This window comes from Paroedura picta, chromosome 9 (genome assembly GCF_049243985.1).
Source record: "Paroedura picta isolate Pp20150507F chromosome 9, Ppicta_v3.0, whole genome shotgun sequence".
NCBI classification, from domain to species: Eukaryota; Metazoa; Chordata; class Lepidosauria; order Squamata; family Gekkonidae; genus Paroedura; species Paroedura picta.
Genome location: NC_135377.1, coordinates 17,315,708 through 17,334,919, shown reverse-complemented (window position 1 = coordinate 17,334,919; position 19,212 = coordinate 17,315,708). Strand labels below are relative to the sequence as shown.

Here is a 19,212-nt window from a genome sequence, read left to right as displayed (position 1 = left end):
ATGAGTAATCTTTTACTATTCACCAATCCTTAAAGCATTTCCATGTTGACGAACACTTGACTTGTGTTGTGTGGCGTCTCTCTCTGTGGGTTTCTGGAATCTGAATTAATAAAAAGGCTTAAAAAAAATCCAGCATGAATAGATGTTTTCAATGATTGAGGCAGCCAACTATATTACTTTGGGACACAAAAGCGCACTATTATTTTGAGACAATGTGGATTTTATATAATTGCATTGGCTGTCTAGTTCTATCCTTGGCTGCTGATGTAACAATTCCTGCAGGGAAAGTTACTCTTAAAGTTCGTATGTACTTCTGTCTGTGCCTCCAAGCAACAATCGACTTAGGATGACCCCGACAAGGGAGAAGCCGAGGTGGTTTTGCCATTGCCTTTCTCTGCAGAGGCTTCCTTGGTGATCTCCTGTCAAAGTACCAACCCTGCTTGGCTTTCGAGATTTCATGAGATCAGGCTCTAGGATACAGCCATCCTTCCTGTGAAATTCCATAATGTCCCTACTAGGACCAGTTTTGGAATTATTCCCACCCAACTTTGTCATGCCAACCAATTTCTATAGAACGAAGGAGATCCGCAGCAGGTAGGTAACCCAATAGATATTACTCCAGCAACTTCCAAAATGTGGTGTAGCAGCTGGTGTCAGTCTATCTATTAAGGTTCTCTTCCTTGAAGGAGCCTAGGCAAGCCAGTATGGACAATATGGTCCATTACACCTTCACAATATCTCTGTGAGGCAGGTTGAGAGAACGAAGAGAGCGCAATTTTTCTAGCATGTTCCAGGGCAGTGTGGAGATTTGAACCCAGATTTCCCAAGCTCCTAACTATTAATTGTCAAGAGATGGGTACAGAAGACTCTTCCCGACTTGGATTGACATACCCATTGGGAGGGAGAGCAAGGACAAGCATGCAGATCCCACCCTGACCTCCAGGTGATTGGCAGGTCATGAGTAGAGTACGATGGAATAGAGGAAGTAGCAGCCTGTATACCTCCTCCCCATGATCAGCAGTACTGCTCATAGAATATGGCTGACCACAGGTGGAGAGAATGTGCATGGCTGTTTCTTCTGCATGGTGACACTCTGCAGAAAACAAGGAAATCACACAATGAGCCTGGGCTTGCTCTTTCTCCCAAGCAGTGAGTCAACACACAAAGTTATCCGTACCAGGTGAATATGCAATAATTCTAAGTCTGTCTCTATGCAAGGACCTCTCCCCCCAAAAAAGATCACCTTCCCTACAGAAGGATTCCAGACACAGGCACCCCCCCCCCCCAAAAAAAAAGAGCTCCTATTTCCTGATAGGAAATCTGAGAAAAGAAAGTCAAACCAGAGTTGAGATACCTAAAGATCTGCTGTTACAGCATCAGTGTCCTACCTAGGACCATTCTGCACACGTTGGAGAATGCACTTTCAATGTACTTTTGCAGCTCGAGAATCCTAATGTGAATATTTACAGATCTCCCCCCCCCCCCCCGGCATGCTGCCCTCATCTTCTCAGCAAGAAATACAGCCAGGGTTTTTTTGTTTGTTTTATTATTGTTGTTGTTGTTGTTTTGGGGGAAGAGCACTGCATATGGGAAACAAGAGAAACCGAGTGCTCAAGAGTAAGATGTTTCTTTGACTGTAGTGAAAGAAGCTTCTACTTGTGCTAGTTCATGGGATGATGGTGGTTTGGCACCTAGCAATACTTGCCTTGCACATAATACAAATATATGTTAATATGCTAATTATTAAGGGAAAAACCCAACATATGTATGCCTAGACTGGATTATTTCTTGGCCCTCAGTACAGAAGACCTGCTTGAGGCAGCTTACAAACCATAAAAAACAACTGTAAGACACTTGATAACCCTTTCTACATAACCAACGGCAGCAAACAGATAATAAAACAGTTCTCTTTCCCAGAATAAAACAAAAATTAGCATGGCAGTTGAAAGCAAATATAACCACGGGATAAGGAAAATCCAGACAAAGTTCATTACATGGAGCCACTAATAAATCACCACAAATAATACTAACCTTTTAGTAAAACAGTTTGTAAAATGGCCATGACTAAAAACTCATCAAAGCCTTGGGCCAGTAATACTTCTGTTTGGCCACTGGAGACTGGATTGCTCGTGCGGGTTTCTTTAAAATGATGCTTTGGGAGCTGCTGCCACCACAACCCTAGGAATCACTGGGTAACTGAAGGTAAGCTGTGGCAGCCATTTTGTGCCTGGGTCTCCCTCCTGTTGCAGCCATTTTGTGGCAGCACCCACCAGACTGCGTCAAAATTCCAAAACTGCCCACAGGCTCAAAAAAGGTTGGGTACCTCTGATCTATGGAATTAAACTGTTCTGACCCAGCATTTGCAAGATCAGGGAAGAACAGCACCACCTACAAAGCCATTCCCTATCCACATTATTCCATCAGGGGCACTCAGAGCAGAGCTTTAGATGATGTCCTTAACTGACATCTGGTCAGGACCCTGACCTTAAGTTTGTTAGGACTTTAAAAGCAAGCACTCTGTGGTCAGACACAAACAGGCTGCTTACCTTTTTCTACACCTTTTCCAGAGCACCACTGTCCTGAGATACCACAACCAGAACTGTACCCAGCATTCTAAATATATCCATACCACAAATTTATGCTGAAACAGTATGATGTGGGCAGATTAAATCCCTTTCCTAATCATCCTGCATTGAGTTTGCATTTTTTCCCACTGCCACCACACATTGAATGGACGTTTTTATGGAGCCAATCAGCCGTGAGAACCCCAAGACATCCTTGTTAACTACTCAAGGAAAAGTAGCATTTTTTAAAAATGCAATCACCCGACAGGTTGAAAAAGTCCATTCAATCACCTTATTTTTAACCTAAAACCTGCTGCATTTAAAGATCCAGAGGGGTATGTTCAGTTTTCCCCCCAGTCTACTCATGGTTGACCAATCACTTTGAAGCGTCATCTCAAGGCTAAAGCTCTGTATCTGACAATACGAGTTCTAGAGCAGTGATGCTGAACCTTTTAGAAACCAAAATTGCAACCCAAAATCCACTTATTTATCACAAAGTGCCAACACAGCGATTTAACCAGTATACTGAGGTTTCAGTTTAGAAAAAACAACTCACACGGTAACATCTTTGTCTTAAAAGATAACATATTAGCAGAGCTTGCGATGGCGGTAGAAGTTAGAGTTTGTTTCCCACCCTTTGATCCCTCTTGTCAGATTTCTCCCCCCATCCCCAATTTTGGTCAATTCCCTTCTTTGTCCTTTTTGCCCTTCCTTTGTTTCCTTCCCCTGCTTCTTCCATTATCCTTTTCCCCTCTCTTTCCCTCATTTTGCCCCTTTGTTGTTGGGCTGTTTTGTCCCCCCCCCTTTTTCCCCACACCTTTCTCTTCCCTCCTGTCCTTCTTCACCTTCACTCCATTGAGGGGAGGAAGCGAGGCGGGGCATGCGGGCAGCTGTGTGGCATCTCCGGCTGGGTCTGGTCCAGCTCTGGTGTCCCTGGGCTCCGTTCAGCACAGTCTTCCCACTCTCACCAACGCTTGCAGATGCCAGCCCAGTTGAGCGACCCAAGCCAGCCAATCGCTTCCTGGGCCAGGGAACATGTGGGAAGAGTCCTCCCCACCCTCTGGGCGCTGGGAAGCTGGACCTCATGCAAGCTGACTCAGCAAACTCTGTGCTGGAGCAACGGCACGCATGCCCACCGAGATGGCTGTGAGTGCTACTTCTGGCACACGTGCCATAGGTTCACTCTAGAGTATTTTAAATCCCCGGTGTTATGACACCTGACAATAAGTTATGCCAAGAAAGCTAGGTAAAGAGGATATGCCAGGGAGAACTGTGTTCAAATCAATAGCTATGAAAACTTACTAGTTACTCAAGGCTAAGCAATTCTGACTCACAGTTTTACATCAAAAAAGGGAGATGTGCCATATACTATCCCCTCAGGTGCAATGAGTATAACTACACTGTATTTAAGTACTACCGACTTCTATTATTACTATTTTAAGCCACCTTGAACCACAAGGAAACGTGGGGCATAAATATTTCGATAAAATAACCCAGCAATAAATAATAAATATTCATTTTATTGTTTAGATTTCTGGCCTGTGTACCCCCCTCAACAGGGACTTGAAGCAGCTTATCATATTACCTGGGTGACAGAATATTGCGTGTCTCTTTCTTAAATGAGAGAGCCCAAAATATCTCCGAAGACATTTATAAAATGTCACTATTTGACCCAGCACCTAATAATCTAACACATTAATAGGATTTCACTTCACAATGGAGACCAGAACTTCACACCTTCCAATATTTCACTGCGAAACAATAGGGAGATACTGCCCCAATTCTAAAACAAAGGAACAATGCCTGAAACATGCCTTCCATATTATTCACCCTAATCCAAAAGCCAAAATGGTGCTCAATAAAAGTGTTTAAACCAAGCAACAATAATTTACGATACCAACACAGCCCATAATGCAACTGTATAGTTTAGAATATTAGGCTTCACACCTCATCTTGCCTTACAGAGCAATCCTAACCCTTCTAAGTCCAATGAAATATGTTAGGATGTGGTTTCCATATACATACATTCACATGCTTGTACACATGAGATAAGATGGTTCTCTTGTCCAGCTAGTGATTTAACTGCTGCTAACTCGTGAAAAATGCCAACAACGCCAATGGGGCATACTTACAAAATGTTAACAAGGCATTCTAAAAGGCAAAAATAGCAACACAATGGCCACAACTGATTTACCAGGTGCCATAAAATAAGGACTGTTCCTCATAAACTGGAATTGTTGAAACAAATGGCATTCTTAAACAAGGCAAGGAAAGCATGACACAGGATGGAGTGTTGGTCAATGGCGGCCACATTGTTCTTCTAGATACCAGAATCAGATTGGGATACTCTTCTAGATACCAGTCAGATCGGGATACGGGAACAATACATTTCCTCTAGCAGATTGCAAGCCAGATCCAATGTTATTACATATTTAGGACATCCTTCATACAAGAAATTTAGGATATTATAAAAAGTTCTTCCATGGTCAACTTTATTTGTACCACTGTGAGACAGGTTGGGCTGTAAGAAAATGGCCATCCCAAGGTCATTCAATGAATATCATACCTAAGCAGGAATCTGAAGCCCGGTCTCCTTTGTTCCAATTCTCTGGAACTCTCTTCTACATTGAGCAGCCTGTAAGTTACTGGTGGTGGTGGAGATGGAAAATGCTCTCAAGTCACAGCCAATTTATGGAGACCCTGGAGGGCAGGAGATGAATGGAGGTGGTTTGTTATTGCCTTCCTCTGCATGGCAACTTTGGTCTTTCATCCCAATACTAATGAGGACCAGCCCTGCTTCCTTTTTGAGGTCTGTTGAGATGGGTCTTGCCTGGGCCAGGTCAGGGCTGTAATATACTTATATATATTTAATCCAGAGCCTCTTGTGGTGCAGAGTGGTAAGGCAGCCGTCTGAAAGCTTTGCCCATGAGGCTGGGAGTTCAATCCCAGCAGCCGGCTCAAGGTTGACTCAGCCTTCCATCCTTCCGAGGTTGGTAAAATGAGTACCCAGCTTGCTGGGGGGTAAACAGTAATGACTGGGGAAGGCACTGGCAAACCACCCCGTATTGAGTCTGCCATGAAAACGCTAGAGGGCGTCACCCCAAGGGTCAGACATGACTCGGTGCTTGCACAGGGGAAACCTTTACCTTTACCTATATTTAATCCTTGTCCTTTCAGATTGAAAAGTAAACTCTCAAGTTGTTTCTCTACAAATCTATTCTCTCAGTCATAGAATCATAGAATCATAGAATCATAGAATCATAGAATCATAGAATCATAGAATCATAGAATCATAGAATCATAGAATCATAGAATCATAGAGTTGGAAGGGGCCATACAGGCCATCTAGTCCAACCCCCTGCTCAATGCAGGATCAGCCCTAAGCATCCTAAAGCATCCAAGAAAAGTGTGTATCCAACCTTTGCTTGAAGACTGCCAGTGAGGGGGAGCTCACCACCTCCTTAGGCAGCCTATTCTACTGCTGAACTACTCTAACTGTGAAATTTTTTTCCCTGATATCTAGGCTATATCGTTGTACTTGTAGTTTAAACCCATTAATGTGTGTCCTTTCCTCTGCAGCCAATGAGAACAGCATCCTGCCCTCCTCCAAATGACAACCTTTCAAATACTTAAACAGGGCTATCATGTCCCCTCTCAACCTCCTTTTCTCCAGGCTGAACATTCCCAAGTCCCTCAACCTATCTTCATAGGGCTTGGTCCCTTGGCACTCTTCTCTGTACCCTTTCAATTTTATCTACGTCCTCCTTGAAATGAAGGGTTGAGTCATGAAGGGTTGAGCCATGTTTAAGTGGGAGGGCATCAGATTTGGAAGCAGAAGATACCAGGTTCAATACCCGGCAGGTCCAGTTCCAAGGATCAGGTAACAAATAATGTGTGAGACCTCTTTCAGAGATGTGGGAAAGATGCTGCCAATCACAGGAGACAAAACTAACTTTGTTAGACCAATGGTCTGACTCAGGATCAGGCAGCTTCGTAAGGTTGCCAATAAACCTAAATAAATGCAATGCTTATTGCATGAAGAAGGCTTTGGGGGTTGAGTATCACTGGATTTCTCATGTTCCCCATCAGATCATATTTCAATGAGGCCATTCAACTGGGAGGAAAAAAAACATATACACTGCTTTTCAAGAACCACCCATTTTGAAGTCCCTTTTTGGTTATCTGTTGAAAAGTATAAGCATCACAAGCTTACAATAATCTTGTCTACACCAACCATGATGCTCATATCCAACAGATGGAATGGCTTAGGCAGATAAAATGCTTGTTTGCCTAGAATGAGAGCTCTCCCCCAAGCGAGCATGTCAGCAATGCGATTGAGGGAAGCATCATGCACAGAATTGTCAATCAGAATGACGCTGTGCACAAGGAACGTGCTCATGTTCTGGCATATCTGTTGAGTCATTCTCTCCCTTCACTGACCAAGGGCAATGGACGGTTAGAGATGACAGAGCCTGGAAATGGAAACTGATGCCAAGCATCTCAGAAAAAAAACTGAGCAGAACTGGCTGAATATGTTCTGGTCCACAAGTCAGGGTAGATTGAATTTGGGTTAGGTTTCCTTCCAAGGTTAAGAGACAGGAGATGTCTGCTCAGATATGAATTTGCTATTATCAGAATGTGCCTCTTTGGGAGGCAGATAGAGAAAAATTAAGTGCCCTATATACTCACGTATAAGTCTAATTTTTCAGCACCTTTTTTCACACTGAAAAAGCCCTCCTCGACTTATACGCGGGTATATACGGTAATTGAAATATAAGTTTGTTCCAGCCAGCCAATCGTTGCATTGCCTTTTGCAAATGTGTACTCCAAGCTAAGCTTGTTCTGGCAGTTTGTAGACTCTGTGTCTAATTTCATTAAGAAACATTAACTTACATCTTAATGGGAACCTTGTTCTAGAGTTTAGCATGGGCATCCTTCACATGATGCACATAGTATCATATCACTAACATCAGCACTGGATAGACAATCAGACCGAGACAGAACCTAGCTATGAAAACATATTTGCAGTGACAGCCTATGCAAAGACAACAATTTAATAGGCCTGGGAATTTTCAGTGGGCAGCCTTAGCACCTAAACCATTTCACAATCTAATGTATTCTAATGTAACCTCTCTTTCAAGATGGGGTACATGCCAGGGGAAACTCCCAAGTTCCTCATAATAAGGGCAGAATACAAAGGATGTGGAAGAAATAGAATTATACCCTGTTTTTTATACCCCACTTTTCTCTACCAGGAGGCGTCTCAAAGCAGCTTGCAATCACATTCCCTTCCTCTCCCCACAACAGATACCCTGCGAGGGAGGTGGAGCTGAGAGAGCCCTGATGTAACTACTCTGTGAGAGCAACACTATCAGGACTGTTGACAAGCCCAAGGTCACCCAGCCGGCTCATCAGATTAAAGCTTCCACTCTTAACCACTACACCAAGCTGGCTCTATAGACAAACAAAATCTCAAGGCTAAATTAAGAAAGCTGATGCTTGCACATAGCTTACAATAAGACGAGGCAATGTTATGGCACTGTGAAATTACGAAGAAAACAGAAAAAAAAAATTGGTCCTTGAAGGGAAAGAATCCTTAACACACCCGCGGCGCCACGGGCGCTGCAGACTAAATAATTCGTTAAGCCCTTGTGGGGAGGGCTTTGTCCATGATGAGGAAGGGGCCTGATTGGCCCCTTCCTCTGGACAGACCATCGGCCGTGGCAATTGGCAGGCGCGAAGCGCCTGCCGATTGTCCCGGCTGATTCCCATTCTACTGACAAGGAAGCATCTGCGAGCTGTGTGGAGCACGGCTTGCAGTTGCTCCCTTGATGGCAGCCTGACGCGTCGGGAGGCGCAAAGTGCCTCCAACGTGTCAGGTCACCCACAAAGGGAGTCCCTGGCAGCCGCGCGGAGCGTGGCTGCCGGGGACTCCCTGCCCGGCGGCCTGGTGTGGTGAGAGGCGCAAAGCGCCTCTCGCCGCGTCAGGCCGCCGCCTCCGAAAGAGCCACCGCCGAAAGGACACCGCCCGGGGGAGGACCCGCCGCCCGACGGAGCACCCGCCATCAGGACGCCGCCACACACACAACATGTAAGCATCTAGCGCCCGCTGTATTCGACATACAGCGGGCATGATTACTAGTTGTTAATATTTGTGAAGTCTCAACGTGTTTCGCATCAAGCTCATTCAGTTTAATACTTACAGAAGGGAAAGTAACATTCTACTGAGAATCTGAAGTGATGTCCCCCTGAGAAAGCTTGATGTGAAGCCAGTGGAGGGTTCACGAATATTAAAGATTCTTTCCCTACAAACACCAAACACCCCCCCCCCGATTTTCTTCATTTTTTCTTTCTTACTGCAAAGTTACAAAAATGTTAGAAAATAATAATTAACTAACCCTCATCCATTTTGGAAACTATATATAATAGTTAAACATTTATTTGGTGATACAACCATATATGGTCATGTTGATCCACCCACCCCTCAAAATGGCCAATGGTGGACCCGGGGGGGGGGTATGAAGGGGAGGGCCCCCAGGTGGGCATGCACACAACTATGCTTCCCAACCATATTCTGCATGATGGTGCCACTTCTGGGGATTCTCAAAGCCTGAAACATGTTTCAGGGTTTTCTCAATGGTAAAAAAGTTGAGAACAGCTGCCTTAACCACTGCACCACACTGTCTCTCAGCCTCCATCATCCCAATTAAAGCATACCAGAAATAGGTACACAGAGCAGGTGTAGTGTCCCTGTGTATATGGAGATTTTTCTTCAAAAACACACTGATTACTCAGTTTGAAAGTGAAGTTACGGGGGAAAGAATGGATTTCCCTGTGTTATCACCACATCCAATATGTGAAAAAGCACCTTATCAGGAACATTCTGAGTTTAGAATTTAGCTGATAAACCAGCAATTTGTTCTTAAGAAGAAAATTATATCAATGAGTTCTGGGTCTTTGGTGTCAGCATTCTCTAAAACGGTGTGCAAAGAGTATAAACACTGCCATATTGTGCCAACCCTCTCCTGCATCCTCCAAGAACTATCACAGGCACTGCATGGTTCAGGAATTAAATTAATACCATGCGCACATCTGCACACTTGTGAAACCATCTGTATTTGTAATGGTACCTCACGTTTGCTTCAGTTCTGGACTGGGGGGGGGGGATGGAATCCTGAACAGATGCCAAACTTAAACAAAGCAAAAAAAGGTTCAGGCAGCTATTTTAGTCGAGCTTTAAACAATGAAATGACAACCTAAGCAGTTCTGCATTGCATGAAAGCCCATTACTGCAAGGGACAGAAAATAGTTCACAGCCTGTTTAACACTGTTAGGCAAACATGGCAGATAGGAAACCCAAGGTTAAACAATGAAGGAAGTTATCCTTGTTAAAATAAATGATTCTCGGGAAAGTGTAAATACATTTTACCAAGCCCTCTTCTGCTGGTCCTTTCGGCCCAAGCTTCTTTGGTTCCTCCCCTCCCCCGCCAATCATGCCCGTGCAAACAATGGAGATGCAGATTTCATTAGACGAAACCCAAACTTAATTGCTTGCAGAAAGACATGGACATTTTCAGTTAGATTTGAGCCGACAAGCTAGTGGCCCCTCCAAAAAAAAAATCCTTTATACTATTTATTTTGTTTTCCAAAATTTGCCTTTAAAAAGGAAAGATCAAACTGCATTGCTTCAAGATTAGCGAAACTAATTCCTTTTCCTTTTAATGCTGCCAGTCTCTCTTCCAAGAGTGTGCAGGCCTTTGTTTGAGGCATGGTCTACGAGAATTGATATGTCCTGACACACCTTATTGCCATAGCATTTTAATGAATGTGATATATCACAGCACAGGCTCAAGGAGGACACATGGGGTCACGAATGCCATCCTACCTGTTTCTCCCCAAGTTTTAACACGGTTGTAATGATGTACTTTGTTGACAGCCATGCAACAAGCAATATTTCTCATTGAGTCTGTCCGCATCAATATATTAAATGCCATATTATTCTAACCAATGGTTTAAAGTAGGGGGCGGGGAGAGATTAGGGGACATAAGCCTGAGCATTGGAGCTTTGTTTCAGTAATATACGCTTTGCAATTAAACGTTATTCATTCATCGGCAGGTGAAATTACTGCTGCACTGACATAGCCCCAGTACAGAAAACAGATTTTTCAGGCATGTAATAATTGAATCTCAGTGACAGGACAGCATTGACCCATACTTGCATAGCAGGTTCTTTTGTTTATTATTATTATTATTATTATTATTATTATTATTATTATTATTATTATTATTATTATTATTATTATTATTATTATTATTATTATTTCGATTTGAATGACCACCTCTCTTGGAAACCAGCTCGCGGCGGTTCACAATATTTCAATACAAATCAATACGTTAAAACCATTAGAATCCCCCATTAAAAACCCCATAAACAGTGATTGAATAAAACTATTCCCACACAGGCCCATTGGATGGGCAGAATGGAGCAGATGGATAATTGGGCATAAAGGTAAAGGTAAAGGTATCCCCTGTGCAAGCACCGAGTCATGTCTGACCCTTGGGGTGACGCCCTCTAGCGTTTTCATGGCAGACTCAATACGGGGTGGTTTGCCAGTGCCTTCCCCAGTCATTACCGTTTACCCCCCAGCAAGCTGGGTACTCATTTTACCGACCTCGGAAGGATGGAAGGCTGAGTCAACCTTGAGCCGGCTGCTGGGATTGAACTCCCAGCCTCATGGGCAAAGGTTTCAGACGGCTGCCTTAACACTCTGCGCCACAAGAGGCTCTAATTGGGCATAGGGTGGAACAATCTGGGGAACCAAGCCAGTCTATTACTGGCCTCCCCCAGTATATAGAATTACATTTCTATACTGCCCCTTCCCAGTATGGAGGAAAGATCAAACTACATCTCTTCCAGATTAGCAAAACTCTTCGGAGGAAAGCGACTTTCAAGGAACAACAATGGGTGACCTTCAAAATGCAGGCAACCTGTGAAGAGCGGAAACTTTAGCGACACCGTTGAGTGTTAAAATGCAAGAGTCAGGTTCACAATGTAGAGTTTTCCCTAACTCTGGAAAGCCCTCTTTCTATCCACTCACCAGCAAAACAATGGGCTTAGCTCGGTCCCTAGTGGTCAAACACAGTACAAGGCATAAGAGACATCCTTGCAATTCAGCAGGGTAACCCCTGAAACGCAGAGCCACCTTTGCATCTAAAAGTAGCGGTTTCTGCCCTGAGCAAGGTTTACTTCTTAAGACTCAAAGCAATGGCCAAATAAACTAAAGGTGACGACCAAAAAGAAAACCCGGAATCCTCTCCTTAAACTCTCCTCTCTCTGCAGTCCAATCTGCAGTCTCAGGCACCAGCCCTAACTTACTAGGTTTCTTGATCATCGCCCCCCAAGAATTCAGTCACAAAACATTTTTTAGGATTCGAACAGCAGCAGAAAAGAGCAAGAGTGCAGTAGCACCATAAAGACAGACATGATTTGTGCAGGGACTTTGAGCAGTGACTCACGCGAGCTCCCCGCATCTGCAAATTTTGTTAGTGTCTAAAGTGCTACTTCACTCTCGCTCCTGTCTCTCTCTTTAGGATTACGCAAGCAACAGTGAAAGGCTACTCAGTTCATTATGTAATGTTACAGTGTCCTTTGCCGAGAATCTTATACAGCTTCCTCCAAAGCTGTTCCTGGGCTTCTGACGCGTCAGTGAAAGACACAACAGTCAGTTGTGATGCAAAGCATCAGGATCTACCCAAATGCTGTGTCTATTCACTGAATCCTAATTATATGCCAGTGGTAGCATAACACAACCCATTGCTGATATCTTGGAATGACAGGATCACGCAAGGAATGTGGAAGACTGAGACAGTCCAGAATGTTGCGTTGATCCACAGATGGATCTGAATCTTACACGCCATTTCTGAAGACCATCCTGAGGTGGGCTCCCAAACCACATGGCCATTTCCAAGATGTCAGTGATTGACTGTCCCATATAAAAAGGCTATCTCCTTACCTGGCTATTGTTTCGATTAAATACGAGTGATATTTCTAACCTGGGTCACCTTTTGTTTAAGCAGGAGAAAGCCCTTAGGCACTGGATTTTTAAACTATCCACTACTGAATGCTGATTTCCTTCTCCACTGCTGCTTATAAGGCATGATCTCCAACAAAATTATTTTTTATTTTTCAATATTTTTTAAAACAACCATTCCCCGCCCCCTCCCACACACACGGATGCACCCCCCCATCCACAGTGCCCCTGTGTTGTCTGAGCAACTGGTCATATAAACACCTCATCTCTAACCGCCTGGTCTCCACCTGCTCTTGTTGTTTCCGTGCAAGAACATAGCTAAAGCTTTCAGCTTCACACATATTTAAAGTGCATGCTTTTACCTTCACACCCAGGTAGGTCTCTAGCTTTTAAGTTCTGCCTCCAAGCTCGTTTCCAAAAGCGGACAAACCCTTTCCAGAACCGTCCGGGAAGCTTTGACCGCCCATCGTCCCACCATGGAGAGCACACCGGGACACCTGCATCTCCCCCAAAGGGGCACACGCCTCGACCTTCTGGCTTTGGTGACAGCTGCCACAGGGCCCGAGCGCCGACGGGAGCTCTCCAGGTGCGCGTCCGGCGGCTTACCTTTTGCAGCCACTGCGTGTAGTTTTCCATGACATGCTCGAGGCGCTGCAGTTTCTGGGAAGAGAAATCCTGCTCCACGTGGGGGGCATCCCGCTGCAGCGCGTTCGTGTTGTAGGGCTCCGGGCTGCTTTCGCGACAGTTGCCGTCCTGCTCCGGAAGGATGAACGTGTAGGTGCACTGGCCGTGCTGGATCCGGTTGTACCTTCTCGCGCTGGCCTCGGCAGGCCGCCGCTGGCTATTGCAGCCGATGTGAGCCAGCAGAGCAGCCAGGAAAGCCAACTCGAGGAAAAGGGTCATGTTAGTCGCCGTCTTCCCTCCGCCTTTGAGACAGAACCGTTCTCGCCTTTTCCCCTTTATTAAAAAAAAAAAATGCACACCCCCAAAAGTTCTTTGTTTTGCCTTTGCAGGGGAAATGAGGAGGGCTCCACCGAGATGGCTGGGACTCCCCCCCACCCCACCCACCCACCCACTCACTCACTCACCCCCCTCCCCAAAAAAGCCCCCCACTGTTTCAGGAGAGATGATCCTTCACTGGAGCAATTGATGGCACAGGCGAGGAGATTTATGGCTTCCTCCCCGTCCCGCTGCAGCGTGCAGGCGGCCTGAGTCAGCCCAGCGGCCCTGCAGGGCTAGCGGCGGCCTCTTGCTCCGAGCCTCGCTGCGGCTCGACTGCAATTTCTGCCGGAGACCTCAGTGTGTTTTATTAAGGTTGCGCATTCAAGCCAAGTTGGAAGCCAGCAGCCTTGCACAAGATGACTTGACAGGAATGTGTGTGTGTGTGTGTGTGTGCGTGCACGCGCGCGCGTGTGTGTGCGCGCGCGCGGGAGTGTGTCCCCCGCGCGAAAAGGGTGCCTGTTGGGACCGGCCGAGAGGGATCGTCTTACACCCCGGCTGGAGGCATGACCCTCGACGACGCACGCTCCGCTCGGCTCCTGCAGCGCGCCCCCGACGGCTGAGAGAGCCTTTGCCCGAGTTTTCACGAGTCAAGCAGTCCACCTTAATAGACTTCCTCTGCTTAGGCTGGACTATTAAAAGGGGCTTAAAGTGTTGGGGAGGGATGTAATCCCCCCCTTCCCCTCCCCTCCCCGCACCCAAGTAAACACACAAAGCAGGGCGCATGGAAGAGGGCTCTGCTCTCAAGGGGGATATGTGGCAGAAGGATTCGGACAGGGGGTCAGACAGGCGGGCTGTGATTCCCATCAAATGGTGTGGGGGGAATTGCCGGGTAACCCAACATGGTTTCTCAGAGGGAGATGCCTTTTCTTATCGCGGCGGAATGGCTTCTGTGGCAGAGAGGCAGAACTGGGGGGCCGTCAAACCGTTCATGAGGAAGCATCACTCATCAGGGAATGCCTTCGCCTGCTGAGACAAGAAGGCTTGCATGTAGAACAGGGAGGCTGCAAGCAAGGGAACTGCTGATTTATAAAATTCGGGATCCGAAACATCTGGGCACCGGCCCAGCATGCCTTAGGCTTCAGCGGAAGCAATGCTTGTTGTAGTGGTTGGGAGCGCTGACTTCTAAACCTAGGGAGCCGGGTTGGATTCCCTGCTCCTCCTCCACATGCAGCCAGCTGGGTGACCTTGGGCTCGCCACAGCACTGAGAAAGCTGTTCTGACCGAGCAGGAAAATCAGGGCTCCCTCAGACTCCCCTCCCTAATAGGGTGTCTGCTGTGAGGAGAGGGAAGGCAAATGTAAGCCACTTTGAGACCTTCTGATAGAGAAAAGCAGCATATAAGAACCAATTCTTCTTCAGTAATGTCAGGGCTCTCAGGCCTCCCCTCCCTCACAGGGTGTCTGTTGTGGGGAGAGGAAAGGGGAGGCGATTGGAAGTCTCTCTTCTTCTTCTTCTTCTTCTTCTTCTGCTTCTGCTTCTGCTTCTGCTTCTGCTTCTTCTGCTTCTGCTTCTGCTTCTGCTTCTTCTCCTCTTTCAGGATCTTCATCTATAGATCTGTGTGTTGCTTCTATTTTATTTTATTAAAGAGTCATTCAACCTTGCCACGTCCCTGGATCTGTTGCATAGCACAGTGTGAGGCTATGGCAGGCAGTTTTAAATTCTTACAAAATTTTACATCGCTGGCAGTGCAATACTAAAGAGAGTTACCCTTTTCTAAGTCCCTTGAAGTCACCAGGTTTAGAAAAGGTGAGGACTGCACTGTAAAACACAAAGTTTTATTCAAGGCATAAGCTTTTGTGCGCACGTACACTGCTTGACATACACTGAGATGGAAGTTACCAGCCCATATAGATAGAGGGCGAGCAGCAGTTTAGCATAAGCATAATAATCAGTGTTTAACAGATGCAAGGACCAGACTGCAATAACAAGCTTGGTTTATGTGATCATCACTTGTTTGGGTTTAATTCCGGGGGAAACAGTGGCTGTGACACAGCTTCTCTTCCAGGCTGCTGCCAAAGACCCATTCACAGTATCAGCTGCCTTCAGGCTAAATTTTGTCTCGGTACACTTTGTCCATGGCATTTATAGGAGTGGAATAAATTCATTCTCGGACTTCCCTTCTCAAAACAGATCAGCCATGCAGTTGTATCAACCTGATCTCTTTAAGGATTTGGAGGCAGTACTGTGGAATTTGGGGGCAGATAACTTATCAACAAGAGCCTCTTGTGGCGCAGAGTGGTAAGGCAGCAGACATGCAGTCTGAAGCTCTGCCCATGAGGCTGGGAGTTCGATCCCAGCAGCCGGCTCAAGGTTGACTCAGCCTTCCATCCTTCCGAGGTCGGTAAAATGAGTACCCAGCTTGCTGGGGGGTAAACGGTAATGACTGGGGAATGGCTGCTTTGGTGGGTGGACTTCATGACACTATATTACACAGGCCCACTTTGCCCTATGGAACCTGTGTCATTGCTTCCAAATAAACATGCATAAAATGGTGGCATTAGTCTCCAGTGATTTGCTTCCTAAAGAAAAAGTCTCTGTAAGGAATGGAGAGGACCAACCTGGCCCCAGCCCTTCCCAGGCTCCACCTTCAAAGAGCCAGGAGTTTTACAACTGTGAACTCTGTGGTGTGTGCTTTACCATGCCACATTCCAGAATGATGGGAAGAAACATTGTCATTGAAGTTCCTTCGTTTGTTTTAATGACATTGGCTTTTTTAAAAAAACTGTTTTTGTTTTAATGGCTTGTCTTTTAATGGCTGTGTTTTACTGGCTGTGTTTTAATGACTTTGGCTTTTCATGGATAAGTTCTAATGGTTTTGTTTTATTGTCTTAGCTCGAGGCTTCCTCAAGGAGGTCTCTATAGAGATATAGGGTTTATTATTATTATTTGCTGTCAGTTTGCGGCTGACTTATGGTGAGCCTGTGGGGAAACCTGGGGAAATTTCTCGAGATACGCAAGCAGGTGAGATTCCACCGTATACTTCTACAGCTAGCATAGCAAAACTTTGTTTGTTGTTACCATCCAGTCTGACCTATGGCAACCCTGTGGGGTTTCAAGGCAAGTGATGTTCAGAAACGGTTTCCTATTACTTTCCTCAATGTCATACCCCAGGTATTCCTTGTAGGTCACCCATCCTAATACTGACCAATGCCAATGCTGCTTAGCTTTGAGGGTTTGATGAGATGGGCTGTCCTGGGCCATTCAGGTCAGGCCAGGATCTTGGCAGTTGTCTATAAATGGTCTTTTTCAAAAAACCTCTCCAGAACAGAATGCTAAGCTCTTGCAGAGAATATGCCCAATGTGTCAACATTTTGCTCAGATACTCCATGTAAACCCTGTTCTGTCAAAATCCTCCTGATTCTCAACTGGGAAGTTCAGCAATTCAGACTCATTTGCTTACAGCGCAGAAAAGCATTAAATGGATACATTATCTCAGTAGATCTTACAACAAACCCATTATTATTACTCCCATATTGAGGAGGGGCTTGAATCAAACAACAATTTCATTGGTAAGCTCAGATTCGAATGCAGGACTTTTTGGCTTACAGTCCTAGCTACTTCATTGTGTAGATATATTAGCCACATTTTTTATCTGTTCCAGAATAAAATTTGGGTTTTTAAATGTTTGTTCCGTAGTGCCAGATCTGTCACTATTTCAGATATTCAAGCAGGAGTCATACCGGAAGGTATCCAGCTATTTTCAGCATCTAGTTATCCCTAAAGGTAAAGGTATCCCCTGTGCAAGCACCGAGTCATGTCTGACCCTTGGGGTGATGCCCTCTAGCATTTTCTTGGCAGACTCAATACAGGGTGGTTTGCCAGTGCCTTTCCCAGTCATTACCGTTTACCCCCCAGCAAGCTGGGTACTCATTTTACCAACCTCGGAAGGATGAGTCAACCTTGAGCCGGCTGCTGGAATCCCAGCCTCACGGGCAAAGTTTTCAGACTGCATGTCTGCTGCCTTACCACTCTGCGCTACAAGAGGCTCTTGGCTTCTCCCTAGGAAATAATAATTCCCTAAGTATGTTCACAAAGAAATTGTGGGTTAGGGATGGGCAGATTTCCACGGCTCCACATCATAGGTCTCCCATGAACTTCCTGTGCCCAGTATTCTATTCTGCCTGCCTCCTAACTGTTCATAAACAATCTCGATAATTCATTTCCAATTTGGTGGCTAAATAGTTTTTTATTCATTTTTTTAACCCAAGTAAGTTGTGCAACTTAGAAGTGGGTTTCATTGTACTTAGCTTGCCACTATACAAAGGAGTCTCAAATCGTCTCCCATTCCTCTCCCAGACACCCTGTGAGGTGGGGCTGAGAGAGCTCTGAGAGAACTGAGACTCGCCCAAGGTCACCTGGCTGGCTACATGTGGAGCAGGAGTGGGGAATCTAACTCGGTTCTCCAGATTAGAGGCTGCTGCTCTTCTCCACTTGACCAAGCTGTTTCTTGGAAGATGAAATAAAGGAGTGGGGAATAATGCAGAAAGCCATTTTGGATCCCCAATGGAGACAGCAGTGGGGCACAAACACCTGCAGAAATAAAACATACTTTTAAACCAAATCAGAGTGTTTCCTAAATGGGTGTTTTAAAAATTAAAACGTTTCCTATCTGACAAACATTTTCAATTATTCTCCATTTGAAATGCATGCAGAATGCCCTAGTTCCTCCACATAACAAGCCATCCTGGTTTACAGAGGGCTGATTCACAATGCAGGGAATGCACGCTCAGTGAAAGGATTTTGGCATAATGACAGAATATTTCCTCTGTTTCCCCAACAAACAAAAGCACAGGCTGCCACACACAAGCATACAGATCTAGCGGACGTCACCAGCTGGCATTGCCTGAGCCATCTAATTTATACCATACAGGCGCCCAGGAGAGGCAGGCCAGAAGTTGCTGGAACAGGCTGGTGGCACAAGGAGCTTGGGCTGTCACTAAGGCTGGTTCCCACATGCATGGATGCCACCCAGTCTTGGTCATTTGGTCACTTGCAAGCCAGTTCTGGAAAAGTCTCCGTGGAACCTGCCTTAGAGTTGGCATCAGGACATATGAATGTTCTGCCTTGAACATTTGGTTACTCTTGCACATCTTCCCTGTGTGGACCTAGCTGCAAAATGCACAGAGCTCTCAGGGTTATCTTATCGGCCCTGAGGACCTGACTAAGGTCCTGCAGGACCCTGATCTTCTACAAAGAAGTGTTCCACAAGGCTGAAAAGACTGTGGCCCTTGCCGAGGCCAGTGTCACATCTGTTGGGCGGAGGAGCCTAAGAATGTTTTGGTCAGATGACCTCAATGCTCTCGGGGGGCATGAGAGAAGAAGCAGTCCTCCAGTCCCAGATCATTTAGGCTTCAAAGGTTAATACCGAAACCTTGAACCTGATTCAGTCTGGTAGAGCACAGGTGCTGTATTTGTACTCCACTGGGGAGGATTCTAGCTGCTGCATTTTGAACCAGTTGGAGTTTCAAATCTGTTCCACATTATATATTCCTGGTAGGGGCTTGGAGGAGGAGCATGTCTCGTGGCTTAAGTGCCACTCAGCGCTTAACACCCACTAAGGGTGGCCGTCCTGTCCCTGAGTGCCTCCTTCTCCAACCGGTTGGCCTGTTTATCCAG

At 45.7% G+C, this 19,212-nt stretch overlaps 1 protein-coding gene across 3 annotated transcripts in view; it reads right to left on the bottom strand.

Annotated features, from left to right (window-relative positions):
- Positions 1-13,636, bottom strand: part of ANGPT1 (angiopoietin 1) — a 155,156-nt gene extending 141,520 nt beyond the window's left edge. For 2 of the 3 annotated variants that reach the window (XM_077351660.1, XM_077351661.1), the window contains exon 1: positions 13,202-13,636. In XM_077351660.1, coding sequence (XP_077207775.1) covers positions 13,202-13,498 — 297 coding nt within the window. In that variant the 5' untranslated portion in view covers positions 13,499-13,636. Of the gene's footprint in view, positions 1-12,957; positions 13,135-13,201 lie in introns of those variants that run through there. The other variant, XM_077351662.1, reaches the window with a different exon arrangement.
- Positions 13,637-19,212: the final 5,576 nt, after the last annotated feature.